The sequence below is a fragment of the Hylaeus anthracinus genome, unplaced genomic scaffold (genome assembly GCF_026225885.1).
Source record: "Hylaeus anthracinus isolate JK02 unplaced genomic scaffold, UHH_iyHylAnth1.0_haploid 12000, whole genome shotgun sequence".
Taxonomy (NCBI): Eukaryota; Metazoa; Arthropoda; class Insecta; order Hymenoptera; family Colletidae; genus Hylaeus; species Hylaeus anthracinus.
Window position 1 is genome coordinate 10,686,126 of NW_026534347.1, and position 20,675 is coordinate 10,706,800.

The following is a 20,675-nucleotide window of genomic DNA, read 5'->3' on the forward strand; positions in this document are numbered from 1 at the left end:
ATAACCAGCTAGTTTCTTTATTATTTGAGAAAGTCTTGGGCTATAATAAACCCATAGGGGTTGATATACAGTGTGTTTCGTTTATCTAGCAAAGTAAATATCTCGTCGTCTTATTGTTGACACTGTTGGCATTCGTTGACAAGGATGCCGTCTATGAAATTCCCGAGCCACTTCGGCATAGGATAAATATCTATCACCACGCAGACAAACTAATTCGGCTTTTTCCTGAACTATGAAGGACATTTTTTGGAAATCAATAATTTAATTTTAATTTCGAAAGCACCGAACAGAACTAATCTCTAATATTGCACTTTCTCAACTAAAATAAATGAGAGTCGAGCCAATCATCACAACTCATCAAAAGAAATGACAACAGTGTTACAGCTAATAACCGCGGCAACCCGATATGTCCTACCGTTACCTACTCAAAACGTTACAAATTTATAATATAATTTCTAACGTTTGGAAACAGAAAATTAAATAATGTGATATACCGTTGAATTCGTTTCGAAAAAAGCTATCGGGCCATGAAAAAAGAAAATATACAGTTCCATTTAAAAAACTTATTTTGACTTTTAAATCCCCTCTCCCTACTATTCCAGGCCCGAACAAAAATTACATCATATGAATGTACCCTACAAACCGAACAATTTTTGTAAATAAATTGTTTTCGTAACTTCAGTGCGTCACGAGATATTTACTTTGCTAGATAAACGAAACACGCTGTATGTATCGAGTATGAAAGGAATGAAAGTTATTATTCATTATTAAGAGTAACTAATACTAACGTGCTGATATGCATACAGGACAATGTAAAAATGACGTGTATAAAAGATTTTATTTGCTATCCATCGTTTCCTTCTTAAAAACAACACTTCTTCGTATTGTATGATAAGAAATAATAATGATTGTCGTAAAGAATGTTGTGATCAATAATTTTAGATTTATATCTATTCAGTGTGTTCATCATAAAGATTAATATTATTTTTATTGCACAAATCATTAATAATAATAATAATAACTTTCATATTACTTTAATATTAATTTCAGTTTGTGCCTCTGTAGTTTCAAATTAAGATCGATTCTAAGCAAATTAAACCTTAGAGAAATTCATACATTCGTACTCGTATATACGTTCTCTCCTTTTAGTTTTCACCTAATATGTTTATACCTGAAAATCTCATAAAAGTGGACCAAAACAATGTGTTCAAATGAAGAATTTCATACGAGCACCCGATTAGTATATCAGCTCTTAGATATAGAGGAAGGCAAATTTGAATTCTCAAAATACTTCTGTATTTATTTTTTGATATAGAATTTTTGATTCGATATCGAGTACGAGGATATTATTCCCATCGCTAATAAGGCGACTTACACATCGCTGGCCAGGAGTCTTTAGTCGACACTCTCGCCTGCGCTACCGCTCACCCCCTCTTCATCCTACTTGGAGACTCGTCATAGGCCTTGTTTACACCCCGCGAGAAAGAGAGACTGTTACCGGTCTGGTAGCTTATATCGATGTAGGAAAAAGTACCGGCCGATCCTATTGCACCGGTGGAATCGAGGTAACCGCGCTGCAATTCGACAGACCAGTACCAATGGTAGTAAAGAAGGTGCACGAGATGACGGCCTTCTAATGCATCCTGATAACGCGGTACTTGTGCAACGTAAAATTAACAACAATAGCTGATTCGCGCAATAATAGAACGAATGTTTCGTGATTCGTGGTTATTCCCGATAGAATTGTTTCATAAAGAATTATATATCGTCGAGAAGATTAGGTAATCAAATTAATAAACAAATGTTTATATGTAATTTATATAACTAGAACATTTCTTTTGGCACATATATCCACTAAATAAAATAATACAACCAAAAAGTTCATAAACACGAACCTCCTTATGGAATAGACAAAAGTACTGTAACCCCTTATATTGATTTTAATCATTTGTTTTGATGTTTTTTCATTGTATTATTTCTTTATAATGAATGTAATTTAGCTTCGTAAAATTTGATTGATTTCAAGTATTTCATATCTAAGATCCTCATTCTCTCAGACAAAACCAAAACACTATTTTAATTTTGATGTTATAAAGAATAGTTAAGTCAAAACTATATAAATCAATATAATATTTGATGATTTAATGTTGATGAACATTAAATATTATTTCGAACTTGTACCTTTAGGGGTTGGCTTTTATTCTGCTCTACTCTGTGATAAGGTTTATAAACTCTGGACAATTTTCAACGTTTAACTACAGTTATAAATAAATTATTGCGCGCAATTTGAAAGCATTATTATTAGCGTACATTTTCTTCCGTCCAATCGGGGATGAGCAAGTTATTATTAATTCCCTTAACGCGCAATTATGACAACCTGTTCCCACTACAAAACAGTAATTATTGTGGCTCGTTTCCTAATAATGATGCACCGGATATCGTCCTTGATTACGAAGAGTTAGGTGCGAGCATCAAGGGGTCTATAAACGAGAGCTTTGATACCCACTAAACATTGTCGTAGACTGTATGAACAATGCACTCGTCCAGGTGGCATTCACAGTTAACGAGCGCGTATATTTAAAAGTGCATAACGCGTAAAAGATTTTACATCGAGCTTATCGTGGAGATTTATAAAAGTATTCATTACTTTCTATTTTTAAAATGTATGCATTCGCAGAGCTTTAATGAATAAACTTACACATTTATGATAAATTTATGTGAAATGTATACGAAGAATTATTAATTGAACGAATAACATAACCTTATGTTGGCAAATGAAAGGCACTTTACAAATTCATAAAGATATTCGTCAATTTTTATTTTGGAAAAGTATGAACTCGAACTCAGATTTTAATAAATACATGCATTTCTAAACTTTTGAATTTATGAAAATTTCATTTGAAATGTATGTAAAATGCATTGATTGAATAAATAAAATAAGCTTATTAATGAAAATGAAAAAGAACTTATAAATTTACAAAGATATTCAAAGGCTCTTCTTATTTTAATAGATAAATTTATAAACATGAATCTATGGAAAATGTACGTAAAGTATATAAAAAAGATCTAGCAAAGGAGCATAAAAATATGAAACAAAAACTCGCCAAAAATGTATAAGTTCACTCATTTATAAAACTTTTATTATTTTGAAAATTTTATTATTTTTTCACGTGTAATACCATTTTGCATATTTCTAGTAAAAATACCAGAGTTATTTATTCCATTCTTTTTGATTTTTAATAAAATTGTACACAGTATTGCTACGTCTATGGTTTGTATGACGTCCGCTGTTGTAAACGTCGTTAAACTCTGCTCGGAGATTCTCAGACGTATCAAAAGTATCTTTTTATGAAGCAATTAACGCTTTTATTACATAAACAATTTATTATAGTCCTCTTTTAAGATTAAACTTTATTAAACACTCATGAATTTTCCCATTGAGCATTTATTATTTATAGAACACGTAACGTTTTCGACTTCACAGTAAAATCTTTAGAATAAAATTATTTTAGAAATTGATGAACATACATAAGGATTGTCATGATAACAATATTTATACTGTGTATAATCGATATAGAATTAAATTTATATCAGAAATATGGAAAATATGAATTTAAAAGTCACGCCACTTAGTCGATAATGTAGAAACGATGACCTCTAGTGTATTATGTGAGAACCCTCTTACCATTTCGGTGTCACATCCGACATTACCGATTCAGAGTAAAATACAATGACAACGCTACTGGTGGTAAAAATTAAAACTAAGAATTTGGCGGGAACTAAACGAGCAGTAAGATATTTACTTTAGTTGTTACGACAAATAAAAACATAGCTCACCCGAGATAACTATTAGAAACGAACAATAAAGGTAGCTTTCAGAAAAATCTTCCAGAGCTAAGTTAACCACAACCAAATTTTGCCCTACATGAAACATTATACGTTCTCCATAAATTAAATAGGAATATGCAATGTCATATATGAACCCTGCTTAAATTAATATTACTTAAACACTAATTATTACCTTGAAAAATAAATTAAACAATAAAGCATAAATTTATCTCCAATTATTGTAATAAATTATATTTTCCAATACCTCATTCTAAATTCCATTAATTGTTGTAGCCTCGATTCCGCGCCAGTAACATGTTCCAATCCTTGTTCCAATTACTTATATATAACAGAAAGAAAATACAAACTTAAAAGAAATTCATTAAGAGAAATGTACTTGTATTATAATTCATCAACAAATGAACCCTAACTATATATTGCAAAAAATTGTAATTTAACTTTAAAACAGCGTTAATTTCTAGCAAGTAGAAATAAAAAAAAAGAAGCACAAAACTGATTCTACTTTTCTGACAATGTTCATTTATATTAAAGATAGCAATTGAGAATAGACGAGAATAGTAATAGCGATTAAAAGAATAAGATATCAACAGGTAAACTGTGTCTACTATTTACGTACTTGGTTATAGTTACGAAAGCTCTGCCATATCTCTTCATAGGAAAATCTCTTGAAACATCCATCTTTTATCCGTGAGTGGACTGTTTCTTCTTTCTTCACCCTAACTTAAAATATGAAAGCTACTTCTCATCGGACGCGATTTATCAGACGCAACACTAAAAGCAATCGCGGTTGATTTTGTATTCGCAACACTACCCTGAAAGAAAACGCGAAAAATTCTAATCAAAAGGAAAATTAACTCTAAATATGATTCCAATCGGTCGCGATTCATTTATACGCAACACTAAATAGCAATCGCGGCTGGTATATTTGTTCGCAATACTACTCTGAAAGAAAACGCGAAAAATTTTAATCAATCAAAACAACTCTAAATACGAACGCGTTTCATACTTCCATTTCGCAACACTAATGAAAATCGCGATTGCCCAATTGACACTGGATGCTGAGCTTCCACGTTGGGGTATATGACCCGTCTAAACAAACTACAACTACTACAACTACAGGCGAGTACAGTGACAAAATAGTAATAGTAATGACTCCCCATCTTCGAATTCGAAAATGGAGAGCCATTCGTTGCAGCCCACTCTTGCGACAATTTGTCAGGGCCTCTTCGGCATACAGCCTCTTCTTTCTTCGGACGCATTGTCCCATCTGAAACTTATAGCTAGGGTCGAGGTTCAGTGCAATACGTGGACGTTCAACCCGGTGAACCACACGTCTAGAACCTCGAGGGAACGAGCGTTTCGAGGGACCTATGATACGATCGCGACCGCGAAAGAACGACTCTAAGAGTCGAGACCCGAAAAATCGAAAACAAATACAGAAACAAACGGACAGAAGCTCCGTTTGCATCGTCATTGCAACGATTCCTCGAATCCACCTACAGTAACAGATCCGTCAACCGTTGCGCGACCTACTCAAACTAACGTGACGAGATCTGCCCTGGACCCTACCTACCGGGATTTAACATACACACCACAAGTTAAGTTACCTACCTACCTAACCCTATATTTAAAAATGCCAAAACAATCACACCAACACACACGCTCAACGATTCTCAATCAAGGCTCTCGGGCGCGACTTAAACTAGGGAGATGTCCCGGGACACCTCCGACACCCGAGGATACCATACAAAACATTCACACTCTAAAGGTACGTACCAGTTCCTGAAATCGACTGACAGAGGCTAGCGACCATTGCGTATATGTAATATGTATATATCAACATTTAAATGTAATATTATGTAATATAATAATAATATTTATATGCAATGCTTTAGACTGATGCAATTATTGATAACTCTATATAGGTTCATCAGCAATTTACTATTTTTATTTTGTATATAAGACTGAGAAGCTACTTTTGTTTATATTCTTGTATATGCAATGTATATGTATATATAGTAATGGAAATAAATGTCAAGCAATTCAATAAAAATTTAAAGAATGGTTAATACTAAGCAATTGATATTTCATTGCAAATAATAATAATAGAAATCGAAAGTTATGAACGTATCATTTGTATGTTGTAAGAAATTATTGAATCGACGCAATTCCACATCCTAACCACACACACACATGTGGAAATACGTCGTGCACGAGACGTTAGCGCAGAGTCAGTCGCCACATATATTATTATTATTATTAAAGACTATATCATCGTGCCCATTGCCTTCGCTCATCCAAGTAGCACCTGGGCACGTGAATGAGCTTAGACAACGTACACGCAAGCGTTAAGCCTGAAAATCCTCACGAAAAAGAATAATTAGTAAATCTAAGCGATCTAGTATCGTATCCTTTTGCGTTATTTTATTTTCAGTAAAAAATGACTCGACTTTTAATTTATACAAATTGAATTATCAAGAGTAATTACTGTAATCAAAATTGAATTATTTAAAAGATTATAAAAAAGATTGCAATTATAGAATCTGAAAATTTAAGATGAATATTGATTTACTTTCAGGTGATTCAAATGTCAAAGTAGATTTTTAAGGAACGTACAAAAGTGTTCAAACCGTGTTACTTTGACTTAGAAATCAACCCATCCCGAAGCACTCTTCTTGTACATAAACGAAAAACTTTAATGCAAGGAATGTATACTTAAAATATAAAAATTACATTTGAATTTATACTTCAAATATGTAGAAAAAATCTACTATATCTTTACAACTGTTTATTTGATAAATATCTATATGAATATTCTCTCAACCATGAATATAAAGAAATAATTGTGATATAAAAGAATATTATTTTATCATGTCATTAATAGAAAACGCGAGTACAAGAAAAGCCTAGCCTAAATTAATAAATAAAACAAGAAATCTTACTACTCACGAGTATGTTATACAATGCATACCCGCGGTCACTATACTCGCCAAAGACAACGTATACAACCAGTCACCCGTGTCGATTCGAACCTTTCGTCCTACGACATGATTGGGGACCGGAGGAACCAAAAAGCATAAGACTCAGCAACCGTTGTCTTCATACAGGACATCGGAGTAGCTCACCAACATTCGGTAGACATCGGAGTAGCTCAGCAATATTCGATGGACATCGGAGTAGCTCAGCAACATTCGATCAACATCAGAGAAGCTCTGCAACGTTCGATGATCGGAGTACCACTGCGAACGTTGGAGTGCTGCTGATTGACGATGTACAAAACCTGCAACGTGTTACATGAATTACTAATACGTTTTAAAATTTACAGCAGTAATAATTTTAATTCGTTAAAAACGAAAATAGATTTTCATTTTAGATAAGTGATTAAAATTTGGGATAGTAGAATATATACAAATACATGTATAAAAGAGATATTGAACTAGAAAATTATAAATGTTATATATATTATAACATATAACATGATACATAATTGTAATTCAAATAAGGCAAATTCATAAATTTTATGTTTTTAAAACAAAGCTATTTATATGTTGAAAAAACTTTGAACTTTAATTTTTTGTTTGTTAAATATTTATAATAAATTATAAAAAAATGTAGATTCATAAATGTTCAGTTTCTATAAAATGTAGTTAAAAAAAAGTAAACAAGCATGAATTCATTAAATTTATCAAATAGAAATCAATTTTACAAAAATGTTGTCAATTTACAATATTATAAATTTTTTATTTGTATAACAAAGCTAATTAAATGTTGAAAAAAATGTTAACTTTAATTTTGTATGGTTGTTAAAAATGTATAATAAATTACAAGGTGTAGATTGATAAATATTCAAAGTTCCTATAAACTATAGTAAAAAGAAGTAAAAATGGATTAATTCATAAAATTCATCAATTTTATAATAAATATAGGAAATAATAGTTTAAATTTTCAAAATTATAAATTTTTTACTTGTATATCAAAGCGATCTAAATCTTGGGAAAATGTTTAACTTCAATTTTTTATATTTTTCACAAATTTATAATAAATTATAAAAATGTGAAGCTTAATAAATGTTCAAAGTGTCTAGAAAATATAGCAAAATAAAGTAAAAATCCAATCTCGGAAACTCTGATGTGAAAGCACAAATATTCGAAGCTTCGAATGTGAAAGAGCAAATATTCGAAGCTTCTAGTAGTTCCGCCATTTTGTGTTACAATTTGTTCGAAACTATTAGTTTGAAATATTATAGAAATGAAAAGGAATTATTATTAATTTAGTCTACTATTATTTCATCTGTACAAATCTAGTGATTAAAGACAATATTACCTGTTCTCCTGCTTCCTCTGTCAAGCTGTGCAATTTTTTAGCCGTTCCATGTTTAAACAAATTGTAGTTGAAATAGAGAATATTTAACAATCATGGCGTCGGCGTCGGTTGACCAGATTCATAACGTAGAATCTTTAACATACAAGAATTCAAATTTGAAGCAAAATTGCAATAAATATGTGTTTGTGCAATAGCTAAGCAACAAATTAATGTTAACAAAGTAGCAGAATGCGATAAAATAACTCAGAAAGACATACTGCCACAGTACAAGTTGATATACGAACGTATATCAATTGGTACTTGGTGGAGAACGAAACGATCGAAAGTGCGAAATCAATCTAAATTTTCTAACAAAACCGATTCAGTTAAGGAACAACAGTATTATATATTAGAACACTGATAAGCAGTGACACAGGGCTGGAATAAGAACAATCAGATGTCGATTAATTAATTATGCTTACCTATTAATTTGCGGATCAACCCTCGGATCGACACGTCTGCTCAATTCAAGTGCCAGGGCAAGAAGGATACCTTCTTCTCGCGTTCGCGCCACCAGTTAGTGGGTGGTGGGTGCTCGACCAATGAGATTTGAATATCTAAATGTAACGCTAAACATGATTGGCTGTCACTTCTTCATATAATTTCTGATCCTTCTGAATTGAAATTAAAGTTAAGAAATGAAAAATAAGGACGAAAATTACAAATCAAAATTTAATTTACTCTTAAATTATTATTACTATGCATAATATTCCATTCCTTCCTATTCTTTTCGTATTCGATTTGACTTTAGCCTCGATGTATGACATGATGACAAAGAATCATTCGATATGAATCGATACCTTGATTTTCGATCGTGTAACATGGAAATATATTTTCATTTACAAAAAATATTTTGCATATTTTAAAGAGTAATTGTTAATATCCTTGTCTGCGTTTATGTGCGTAATTTCAAAGATGCTTTTCATTTCATTCGTTAACCTAACAGCGAGGGACAACTTTGTTTATGTTCACTAACCTTACTGATTTCGATAAATGTTTACAATCGATTTCCAATCACTTATTCTTTCATGTAGCTACGCACAAAACTGACACATCACTTATTAGGACGACTTTATCAGCTTTTTCCTGCCCTTTGTCAAGTATAAATCACTTGTTTCGCAAGCATATCGATGACTTAACCCTTTAACGTAAACATTATTGTGTTATAAAAAGTGACAACTCTTCGGATGCTTCAAGAAACTAGCTAAAGTTATCAAGAGAACAAAACATGATTTAAAATAAATCAGCTAATTCTAATCAACGTGAATTCATTGATCTTTTGCAAACATTGAATTTTTCGTGTCATTGTCAAATGAGGAGTCACGTTAGATTATAGATACAATGGTTTGGGTTACTATGACGTAATCGAGCAATTTATGTAATATAAATGTCCGACAATACGATTAGTGTTAATTTTTTGCAGTTATTACGTTTATTAATTACAAAACAGTATGTGTTTTGCAAAATTATCGTTCTCAGATGTAGAATGTGCTTCGAAACAATTCGTCTTTTTACGCAGTCGGTAAATTAAACGCAATACAGAACACGATCGGTAAAAATTACATTGATCGCAAAATGTATATTCTATCCAAAATAAAAAATCATATATATGTTGTCAAAATTTTATTTCTATGTGTACATGATGTAAAATCATTGAGTTTTTAATAGAAAAATAGACATAATCTCATCTTTACAGTTAACCTCTTCGAATTCAAACTTACTGAACTTACGTTCACGAAACGTTTGATGTCAAAAGCAGTCAAAAGCTTGAATGTAAGAATGTTTCCTACTGTATTTCCATAAAATATTTCTTGATTGTTAAAAATGTTTAACAAATAACTTGAGTATGATATCATTATTACAATTGCAACGTATATAATTAATACTACTTTTTAGTTTTGTCAAAGAAACTGTATTTAGGAAAGGTTAATCATATTATATCATCTCGTTTTAGTGGAGCCTTACGAGGATTAAAATAACAAAATTTGCAGTTGCATGATGATCATGTTAAACTGCACTATACTATGAAGAATATTTTTATTTTCATTGTTTTGGTAAGATAACATGTATAGTACGTTTGTAGCAATAAATCTGTGAATAACTTTATTATTTCGATTGAATATCAATATAAGCAATCTTATTTTAGCATATACCCTATGTGTTAGCATTTAAAGAGAAATTATTGCATTATATAACTGACGAAATCACAGGAGGTTCGTATAAATATTATAGTTTAACATATGATGGCTTTATCAAAATAACATTGATATCAGAGTAAGTAAAACAGTGAAATCATGAGACTATAATTAATATGTAACAAGAACAATTGAAATATTTGTTACACCTTATTTTTACAGGTATGGTGATGCAGACTTATATGCTTCCCAATCAATAGCAAAGCCGACTTATGAGCCTGATGAATATTGTCTTCAATCTGCTACATGTGGAGAGGATACTATACTTATTCCTGATAGGTATATTAAGAATAGCTTCACATAGCAGTGGGACTAATGCTATATAGATTCTGTTGATATTAAATAATAAAACATCACTTTATGTCAAACCATGTAATGTCTATATGAAAGTTCTGTTATATATTGTAAGATACATTATTATATCCAGCACATGCTTGGTATACTTCAATACTAACAATGTGTATTGTATCAGCACCATTGCTAGTTTAATATAATAAGTAGATTATAATGCAAACATAAATTTTTAGTTTTAAGAGACCAGTTAGTATAGGAGTTTATGGACATCCGTCACATGAAAGCAGTAAATATATACTTTTAGTATACGAAACAGCAAATACAGAAAATTTATTTTATGAAAGGAATTCAGATACTCTTCATAAAAATTATAATAATGAGGTATGTTATAATAATGTTGCTCTTTCGATATCTTTTGTGTAATTCAACTTTATTATTTCAGGAACAAGATGCATCATTTTCAGCATCTATTACATGGTATCTTTTAGATTTACTTTTTCAAATCCTGTTTTGATGATTATAATAACATATTAGGCAATTTTACTATTAATCATGTTGGAATATGAGAACCAAATATTTTTGGAAATGCTCCATGAGGATGGTTTGCTTGTAGCAGCAAAGTAATTATTAGTTTATTTATCTATCGTACGTAATTCAATATCGAATATTCAATTTGTTGCACTGTTATTGTAGGGGACTTGGTATCGAAACTGTATTTGCAAATATATTAAGAGCTTATATAGATCCTGGAAACTTAATTATAGTCCTCGGGACTACAAGTCACGATGAAAGATACTTTATTGATACTTTAAAAAGCTTTGGAGTAAAACAACTACCTCGTGTGGTAACTTCTGAATGCTCTGCTGATGAAAGGTTTGCATTGAACTCTTACTTTTAAACATATTAAATTAATTTTCTTATCTTTATTATAAGAGCAAAAAATATATGTTGAAGGTAGCTATGGTAACAATTGCAAATGTGAGAATGTGGCAAGAATGTGTGCTGCTGATGTGGATGGTTTAAGGGAAAGTTTGAATGGGAATCAGTCGTGAAAGAGTCTTCAAGGAGTGCATGTTGAAACATACTTGTTATATTTTGTTAATTATATTTAAATATATTTCATATTATTGCTGCATATGATTAAATTTACTTTTTTGCCTAAAAGTCCTCTACATTATTTCTAATGATATTTCATAAATAATTGTAGATCAATAATGTATCTGGAAGGTGGGGCATTGTTTATGTCCGGTCCAATTCTGGTAGTAGATTTATTAAAACAAAGAATTCCATTAAATTTAGTTACTGGAATCCTTGTGTATAGAGCGCATAATATTTTAAGATCATATCAAGAAGCATTTGCTCTTCGTTTATATAGGCAAAATAACAAGGTATATATTAAAGAAAAAAATGAAATTAATAAATACCTATGTAGCGTAATTTATAAAATATCATTTTCATTAATTCAGTGATTTTTTTACAGACCGGTTTCATCAAAGCATTTTCTAACTCAGCATTAGCATTCAATGTTGGATTTACGCAAGTAGAACGAGTAATGAAAGCTTTATTTGTTAAACAATTGTATTTGTGGCCACGTTTTCATGCACTTGTAAATAGTAGTCTAGGAAAACGCAAGGTAAACATGTCATATAATTATTGATATTATAGCGAGACAAGCATTCATATTAAAAATTATACTAAATAATATTGTTATTCAGGCAGAAGTCATTGAACTGCATGTAAAGATCACACCAAAAATGTTGAACATTCAAACTGCTTTACTTGATGTGATGAATTACGTCGTAAAAGAATTGAAAAAACTTAATAAATATGTACGTACATAATTCGATTTATTATTTTAAATTATATAAAATTGATAATATCATTTGTAATTTATTCTTGCAGTTAGATTTAGACGAATTAACTGTTGAAAATGCGATAGCTAAAAAATTTCACAAGCAATTGCAATCACAATTAGATCCTATTTGGCATCAACTTAGTTCCACTTCAAAGCAGTTACTTTCAGATTTAAAGACGTTACGAGCTCTCCTCGCGTAAGTATTTATATATCTGAACTAATAAAAAAAATTCATTTTTGTTAAAAAACAAAACGTTTCTTATAAAAATATGCAGATGTTTGACATACGAAGATTGCGTGTCATTTTATGCGATGCTAAACCGTTTACGTACTATGGAATATGCTGTGAAAAATAGTGGCTGGTTGATGCTAGATTCTGTAGATTCTTTATTCAAAAATGGAAAAAGTAGAGTTTACAATGAAAAGAATGGTAATTTAACTATTTATATAATCTATAGTACAAATGAAAATAAAAATCTTTAATAATAAATATATATATTATCTTTGTACAGAATTGAAACCAGAAGCAAATCCAAAATGGAGAGCTTTAACAGAAGTATTACTTGAAATTCAGCATCAAAGTAAAAAGAAGGGAGATAATGGTAATGCTGAAAAAATTCTTATTTTGGTACATGATCGTACTATATGTTACCAATTAAGAAATTATCTAACTATGGGTCCTAATGAGTATTTATTGTATGAGGCAATGAAGAAACTCGCTCCTAAAGAAGTAAAAAAAGCAAAGTATGTAATTAATACGAAATAAAATTTATCCACACAAGTTCGAGTCATAAAGTTTGTATTGATGCTACATAGCATAATCTAATACTTAATATTAATTACATTTTATTTATTTTTTGTAGCGAAACCAGTGTAGAAAAAGCATCATCCGAAGAGAAAGGTGGTGATGATACTGACGAAACCGAACAAGACACCTACATGTTAACATTATCTCAAAAAGCTAATGAGGAAAGTGAATCTAATTCACCACCAGATGAAAACAAAAATCAAACATTATTTGAGGATTGCTCACAAGTAAGATACACATTGTATTATAATATTCGGTACAGATAAAACGAGAATAATTTAATATAAAGTTTTATGTTCTCCTTATAGATGGGAGATTTAGATTTAACTATTGCAACAACAAACACGCCTGTTATTTTAATACAATCTTTAAAAAAATGTGGAGATCCAATGTCTTTACTACGCGCTTTAGCAGAACATATGCCAAGTAATATTATTATGTACGTTGCTGATATTTCGGCTGTACGGCAAATTGAAGTATGTATGGCAATCAATTTAGGCAGTTTATAAACGAAATATGGTTACAGATATTTAAGTAAGTATTTCTTTTCAGGTGTATCAAAACAATAACCCATCGATAGATTTAAAAGTATATTTCTTGATTTATGGGGGTTCTGTAGAAGAACAAGAATATCTTACATCCTTGCGACGGGAAAAAGAAGCATTTCACAAATTAATCAATGCAAAAACTGTAATATTATCGTATCATAAATTTAAACGTGTGTTTATCTATGTATATGACGATATATTTTCTTCTTCTAGACCATGGTTATCCCTGATGACCAGGACGGAAAAACTGATGATTTAAATCTTTCATTAGAAATGAATACAAATGACACAGAAAATACACGCAAAGGTGGATTATCAACTGAACCTCAAGTTCCAAACACTGTAATAGTTGACATGAGAGAATTCAGAAGTGAACTACCTGCAATATTATATACACGAGGGATGAGAATTGAACCCGTAACGTTACAGGTACAATGGAAAACTTTTGATTCGTGACATAAATGCTTTCATTATATCGTTTTTATTTCTTTTATTTAATGTTATTTGTAGGTGGGAGATTACATCTTATCACCAGAAATTTGTGTCGAAAGGAAAAGTATTTCTGATTTAATTGGGTCTTTAAACAGTGGAAGATTATACAATCAAGCTATTTCAATGACAAGATATTACACCAAGCCAATGCTTTTGATAGAGTTTGATCCAAATAAGCCATTTTGCTTTCAAGTAAATGTTGTTTACATATTATGGAAAGAAAATATTTGAAAATCTAAATTTGTTTAAAAAGTGAAATTTTAATTCCAGGGATATTACTACGCTAGTAAGGATGTACAAAATACGTTCATAACTTCAAAACTTCAGTTATTAACTCTACATTTTCCTCGATTAAAACTTGTATGGTCGCCTGGGCCTCACGCAACGGCACAATTATTTGAAGAATTAAAGGTAATAAAGTGGAACTGTAATTTATAGAAATTTGCCATCAAAACGCTTTAAATTCATTTTGTTTGTTTCATTAATTTCTAATGAAATTTATAGCAAGGAGCTTCTCAACCAAATGCAATAAAAGCTGCTCAAATAGGATTTGAAGAAAACAAAGAGGCAACAGAAAAATTCAATTCAAAAATTCAAGATTTAGTTTCTAAATTACCAGGAGTTACAACAAAAAATTTGCAAACAATTTTGAGCAAAGGACAATCATTAGATCATCTCAATAATCTTACAAAAGTATGTATTCATATTTCGAATTAATACTTTGCAATGTTTCTATATAATAATATAATTACTTTTGTTTAAAAAAAATAAATATTTTCTGTAGGAGGAACTTGCAGAAATGATCGGAAATAAACACGAAGCACAAATGTTATACGATGCATTTCACGAAAAAAGTTCTCCCGCTGAAGAAAAATCGAAAACAATTGGTAAGAAAGCTGCCGTCGGATATAGAGGTCGTGGAAGAAGACTGTTTTCTAAAGTTAAGCAATGATGTTCAGACGTACATAGTTTTTAAAAATATTTATTGCTTAATTTCTACTTCAGTTATGTATAAAATGCGAGATCATGGATGTATACTGTGTTATACGCGATATCAGTAATGTGATATAAAAAGAATTGTGCATGTAACAATTTTCATAGAAAGTAAAATATATTTTTATCTATTAAAAATTTGGAACAAATTCAAAACAAGTATTAAACATTTAGTAATTTTAATTAAAAATATCATTTTTACTTGATTTATTTTTCTTTGTATTTTTGCTACTCTTGTATGTCGACAGATCTTATCAAACATAATATGGCTTCATTTAATATATCATGTAATAATAATACACAAGATTCTGAGATAAGCATATGGGAATTAATTTGCTTTGCTTCAAATATCCTGCAATTACAGAATTATGTAAATGCAGTTAGATAGAACTGAACTATACACTACTTTTAGTTTAAAAATTTGATATCATACTTAGCTATTTTTAAATCTCCGCACTTATGTGAAACTTCAGCTCTTGAAATAGCTTTCAATGCTATTTCGTGTGCAACTTCTAATATTTTATGTATAATCTCACGAGTATCGATTGAAATATGTTCTAAACAAAACTAAATAAATTATATACGTAGAATGATATTTTTATAAAAAATACGTAAAATTTTATGTTAACTCTAATTCTTAACTTACTTTATTGTCTCCATAACAGAAAACATAAGCCAAGATGATCTTAGAAATTTCTGATATAAACGTTAATTTTTCCTCTTGAGTCATTGAATCAGGATGAAATTTCAACAGTAATTCACGAAGCATAGCTGCAGTGGTATCATATTTTTTCTTAGAAATTAAATGAATTTCTTCATAAATACGCATATCCATTCCTATAAAATACGTAGAATATTTACATATTATTATTGGTATTGTAAATAACTTATTATTCGTAAATACCTGGTAAATAATCAGTCGAAAAACTATAGAGACCATTTAAATATCGTTCAGCCATTAAAATTGATGGTACATCGCGAATATCTATTTTATCCATGATATTATCAAGCCATGGCGTGATAGAATAAAAATCAAAAGCAATATCGCTAAGTTTTGTATCTTCTCCTTCAACATTTAATGGTGGTTTGTGTTCCTAAAATAAAGGCAATAGTTAACTCTAATTAAATCGAACAATAACATGCAATAAAGTTTATTAAAATTTGAAATATCAAGTTAATAATTTAAACCAATAATAATAATTTTACTGACAAGGAAAACTTTCGATTCTGTCTCCAGTTTAGGTTCATCTAAAAAGACATATTCTCCACAATATGAAATTACAATTTGCTTTATAGGCTGTTCATAGTATGTTGACATGTTTTCTAACGTTTTTAAAGCTCTTGCACCATCTACTAGTTGCCTTTGTGTACATCGTAATAATTAATTTTTATTTTATTATCTACTTGTAGATAAATGCTTATATTAGAAAGCTGTTTTTACTTAACTCACCCAAAAGCAACATAGAAATAATTCATCCAAGGATTAGGTTTTAAGCATATAATAAATTGGGACTCATTAGAATGTTTTCCAGTATTTACCATTGAAAGAACTCCACGACGATCGTGAGGAATGCAATAAGATTCATCTGGTATCTTAACATCATTTACAGAATCCTTGATTTTAGGCAGTACAGTGCCTGCATTGAATACAAACTTAAATTAAACTTGAGTTTATATTATTGTTGCTTAATTATTATTAAACAAAATAAAAAATAATTTAAATAATGTTTAACTTTACCTCCACATTGAAGCCATCCATTTTTTACTATGCGATGTACACATGTATTCACAAAGTAAGAATCTTTATAAGTTTTTGTTACTTCATCATACCCAGTACAAAGATTTAAAAAATGTTGACAAGTCAATGGTAACAAATCAGAATACAACTAAATCAATACAAAAATCAATAGAAGTGCTTGATAAAGCTATGATCCTATATAAAATCAAATATGAATTGTTACCATGAACATAAATGACCCAATGATAGAACCATCTACAGTAAATGTAAAATAAACATACTTTCTCTAAAATTAAATGGTGTAGGATTATTGTACAATTTACATTCTTATATTAAGGTATTATATAGTAGTAAAATAACTTATATAATAATGATATATTCACCTTAGATTTTTCCATAAATTGCTTACACCGTTCTGTGGCAAGAGTTTCATAATATTCTATTCCAATAGGTAAACTAAAAATATAAGACTCACTTATATAGTATAGAAATTCGGCATCACAACCAATATATTCATCATCTATAAAGACTGCTACAGGTTGAGTTAATAACCATATTTTACCTCCAATTTGCTGAAGATATTTATACATATTTTATGATCTATTTGTATTAGTATGACTTCTAATCATACTTTGTTATATGCAAAAATTATGATTACCCTTTTCTTTTTTTGAATATACTCGTACCAATCTATTTGAAACATTTCTATAATCTGGGGCTTTGCATATTTAAATGGCAAATGTTGATGCAATTTTTCTGCGCATATTCGAGCTTTTTGGAAAGCAACAGTATTTATAATGCCTACTACTTTAATTTTAACACAATCGTTATCAACAAAATTTGAGCAAAAATGTTTTTTTAGCAATCCACTTTTATTTTTATTTTGTGTCATTGTGCTGCTTAAAACACTATTAAAGGAACTATATTCACGATTATATATTACTATAGTCATGAATAGTCATGCAAATTTCATGTTATATTTATCAATATTTATAATGGATGTTCAACTTTTTCAATTGCTTGCATTTATTTTTGACAAAAATTTTTATTTTGCTACTATTTTACAATACAATTATTGCTGTACATATCTGTTGTTAATTCTAATTGTTATACTATCAATAAATTATCCACAAATATTTTAATATATCGTATATATGAAATGACAAAATCATTTTCTTAACAAAAAATTGTTTATATTCATATATATTGTAATAATTTATCATAACAAAAATCTTAATAATTTCTTCTTGACTTCGTCCGAGTCAACAATTATAACAATATTACTCATAAATTCATCCTAAAAACAAATAATTTTGATATAATATTTTGTTATATTTGAAAGATATCTGTTATTTTAATATTTCATACATTGCTTCTGTAGCATTATCAAGATCACTTTCTTCATCGCTACTGCCACTTGTATCCAAATTGTATAAGAAAGAATCATTTTCACACATAGGAAAATAAAATCTGAAATTATATATTTATTAATAAACTCAAATTAATTCAATAGATTAAACTTTCATATTATATAGAATACTAACTCTGGTTGATCCCAAATTTTTTGAGTAGGTATTTTAAAGTGATTTTGTTGCTTCATATGCTCCAAAACATTCTCTACTTTGGTCTCACAGAAAACACAACGTTGTAAATGAATTTGCCTTCTTACATAATTTACCACTTTCACCTATATCAAAGTTACAGTTTAACAATATAAATTTTAATATTTTAATTATTTCATTCATAAAATACACTAAATCTCACTTTTTGATAGAATGTTAAATCTTTTGATACATCTTTAAAATCAAAATTATGATGCATTTTCATATGTGCAAGAATAAGATAAAAGTGTTTATCACCATAATTGCAGAACAAACATGTTATACCGATATCTTCATCATTCCAGTCAGACCATGTTTCTTCATCTTCATTTTCACTGTTTTGATCTCCTACTGCATGATTTTCTCTTGGAACAGTCTAAATGTATTAGAAATTACAGTAAGATATTTATATCAAATATTCTACTATTGCAAATTTTAATTAATAAAATACCTGCTTATGCCTCCATGTTTTTCCAGGTTCTAAATAATTATTTATATAAAATTTATCATATGCCTTATTATTGGGATTTATACGTTTATGTAGTTTTTTACGCATGTGTTCTTTCAATGCTGTTCGATCTTTAAATAATTTTTCACAATATATGCATACCAAACTAAAATACAATGTAGAAGAATGTTGAGTAAATACGTAGATTTTATGATACGGAATAATAATATGAATTACAGTTAAATAAAGTTAATAAAATACAATAAATACAACAAGTATGTTTCATCATGCAGTGTCTTCAGACCGTTTCTCTATTGATTTCCATTCAAAGTTGCCACATTCTCACAAATGCACACTTCTTTAGATTATACTTTTAATATCTTACTTTTCAATAGTATTTTGAATTTTATCTAAAAATTCATCTATGAATACTAAATTATCTGGTTTTCCTAAATACAGATTATGTTTCTCTGCCAAATGTTTTACATATGTAATGCGTAGTCCTGAAAATTCCATTCTACAGAAAATACAACCACGTTTGAAATTGGTATCTGTCCTTTCTCTCGATTGTTCTGATAAAACCCATTCCTTAAAAATATACATTGTCCACTTATTCTTTACAAAAAATGTTTGTTAAAAGTTGGTATAATTTATTGGTACCAATTTAGCCTGATATATTTCATCTCTTAACGTTTTATCCTCTAAAATACAATCAGAAAGTAAGAAATATGATTCATTTTTACTTGGCTTCCCATCAGGTGTACAATCCATTAACATTGTTGTACAATATGTAGTTAACGGCTCCTCTTTAAATTTAAAACCCCAATAATGTATATAGCTAAAATAATTGAAGTTATGAAGTTTTAACAAATAAATCTTAAAATATATAATTTTAGAAAATGAATTTACACCTTTTCAAACTAGCAATGTTACACACATCTCCTATTACAAGCCTATGTTCTTCGAACAAGTGAGTTAAAAGTTGCTTTTCATTTTCAGGAAGGACAAATTTTATATCACATAAAAGACATTTTGTGGCATAAGGTTTATCATCTAATCCAACGAATTGAGATTTAAATGTAGTATAATCTTGTTTACAACCACTGTCGATATTTGATGAATCTTTATGTTTCTCTGCAATATAAATTTATGTGGTATTCTATCTTTCAATAATTAAAATTATAATATTTAAAATATATACCTCTGGGATTCATGACTGCTGCAATTTTTAAGAGAGTAAATCAATTAAATTCATTAATTTATCGAATTTGGGTTAAATCTTCAAATTGTTTATATGATAGGTTAGGTATCAAAAGCCTTTTATAATACAAAGATACATCGTCTTGATCTGTTTCCTAGTGACTTTGATCAAAAAATGTATTCTTTATTAATCCATGTTTTTGGAATACACAAAAAGAGTCAATAACATTATTACATGTTATTAAATACAATTTTTTCGGAGAACTACGCAATCACGTGTTTCCATTCTATC

The 20,675-nt window shown here is 29.5% G+C and overlaps 3 protein-coding genes and 1 long non-coding RNA gene across 5 annotated transcripts; 2 read left to right on the forward strand and 2 right to left on the reverse strand.

The window, feature by feature from the left end:
- The first annotated feature begins 10,193 nt into the window (after positions 1-10,193).
- On the forward strand, positions 10,194-10,954 carry LOC128890443 (uncharacterized). Its single transcript, XR_008460614.1, has 4 exons — positions 10,194-10,265; positions 10,358-10,424; positions 10,569-10,685; positions 10,934-10,954. It is a non-coding gene; the product is annotated as an uncharacterized LOC128890443 (long non-coding RNA).
- Position 10,955: 1 nt separating this feature from the next.
- On the forward strand, positions 10,956-15,534 carry LOC128890405 (DNA repair endonuclease XPF). The gene is made up of 17 exons (XM_054148859.1): positions 10,956-11,081; positions 11,143-11,320; positions 11,394-11,573; positions 11,908-12,088; positions 12,181-12,333; positions 12,416-12,529; positions 12,603-12,751; positions 12,831-12,985; positions 13,068-13,299; positions 13,419-13,590; positions 13,672-13,839; positions 13,916-14,053; positions 14,125-14,340; positions 14,422-14,595; positions 14,674-14,814; positions 14,908-15,096; positions 15,188-15,534. The coding sequence occupies exons 2-17, from the start codon at positions 11,253-11,255 to the stop codon at positions 15,353-15,355; spliced, it is 2,598 nt and encodes an 865-aa protein (XP_054004834.1). The 5' UTR covers positions 10,956-11,081; positions 11,143-11,252; the 3' UTR covers positions 15,356-15,534.
- Positions 15,535-15,624: 90 nt separating this feature from the next.
- On the reverse strand, positions 15,625-18,086 carry LOC128890438 (probable inactive peptidyl-prolyl cis-trans isomerase-like 6). The gene is made up of 10 exons (XM_054148913.1): positions 17,793-18,086; positions 17,518-17,706; positions 17,358-17,420; positions 17,135-17,282; positions 16,847-17,033; positions 16,607-16,757; positions 16,301-16,490; positions 16,043-16,233; positions 15,830-15,963; positions 15,625-15,748 (listed from the first exon to the last, which is right to left on the reverse strand). Exons 1-10 carry the CDS (start codon positions 18,084-18,086, stop codon positions 15,625-15,627), a joined length of 1,671 nt encoding a protein of 556 aa, XP_054004888.1.
- Positions 18,087-18,210: 124 nt separating this feature from the next.
- On the reverse strand, positions 18,211-20,671 carry LOC128890419 (zinc finger protein 277). 2 transcript variants are annotated; one of them, XM_054148886.1, is made up of 9 exons: positions 20,385-20,669; positions 20,095-20,317; positions 19,844-20,021; positions 19,569-19,771; positions 19,187-19,349; positions 18,899-19,111; positions 18,679-18,821; positions 18,503-18,604; positions 18,211-18,431 (listed from the first exon to the last, which is right to left on the reverse strand). In XM_054148886.1, exons 1-9 carry the CDS (start codon positions 20,395-20,397, stop codon positions 18,419-18,421), a joined length of 1,251 nt encoding a protein of 416 aa, XP_054004861.1. In that variant the 5' UTR covers positions 20,398-20,669; the 3' UTR covers positions 18,211-18,418. The 2 variants fall into 2 exon arrangements, with proteins under 2 accessions (XP_054004861.1, XP_054004860.1); XM_054148885.1 differs by lacking the exon at positions 18,211-18,431 and having other exon boundaries at positions 18,484-18,604; positions 20,385-20,671.
- Between the last annotated feature and the right edge of the window lie 4 nt (positions 20,672-20,675).

Bases quoted from the DNA above. Each gene is read 5' to 3' on its own strand.
- LOC128890438 (XM_054148913.1), bottom strand. From the start codon at position 18,086: ATGACTATAGTAATATATAATCGTGAATATAGTTCCTTTAATAGTGTT. The intron at 16,758-16,846 runs GTGAGTTAAGTA...ATGTACACAAAG, and splicing joins TATTTCTATGTTGCTTTTGG to GCAACTAGTAGATGGTGCAA. The intron at 16,234-16,300 runs GTATTTACGAAT...CGTATTTTATAG, and splicing joins TTCGACTGATTATTTACCAG to GAATGGATATGCGTATTTAT.
- LOC128890405 (XM_054148859.1), top strand. From the start codon at position 11,253: ATGTTGGAATATGAGAACCAAATATTTTTGGAAATGCTCCATGAGGAT. The intron at 14,054-14,124 runs GTAATATTATCG...TTCTTCTTCTAG, and splicing joins AATTAATCAATGCAAAAACT to ACCATGGTTATCCCTGATGA. The intron at 14,341-14,421 runs GTACAATGGAAA...TGTTATTTGTAG, and splicing joins TTGAACCCGTAACGTTACAG to GTGGGAGATTACATCTTATC.
- LOC128890419 (XM_054148885.1), bottom strand. The intron at 19,772-19,843 runs GTACCAATAAAT...TATATTTTTAAG, and splicing joins AAATATATCAGGCTAAATTG to GAATGGGTTTTATCAGAACA. The intron at 19,350-19,568 runs GTAAGATATTAA...ATTGTATTTTAG, and splicing joins ATTCAAAATACTATTGAAAA to TTTGGTATGCATATATTGTG.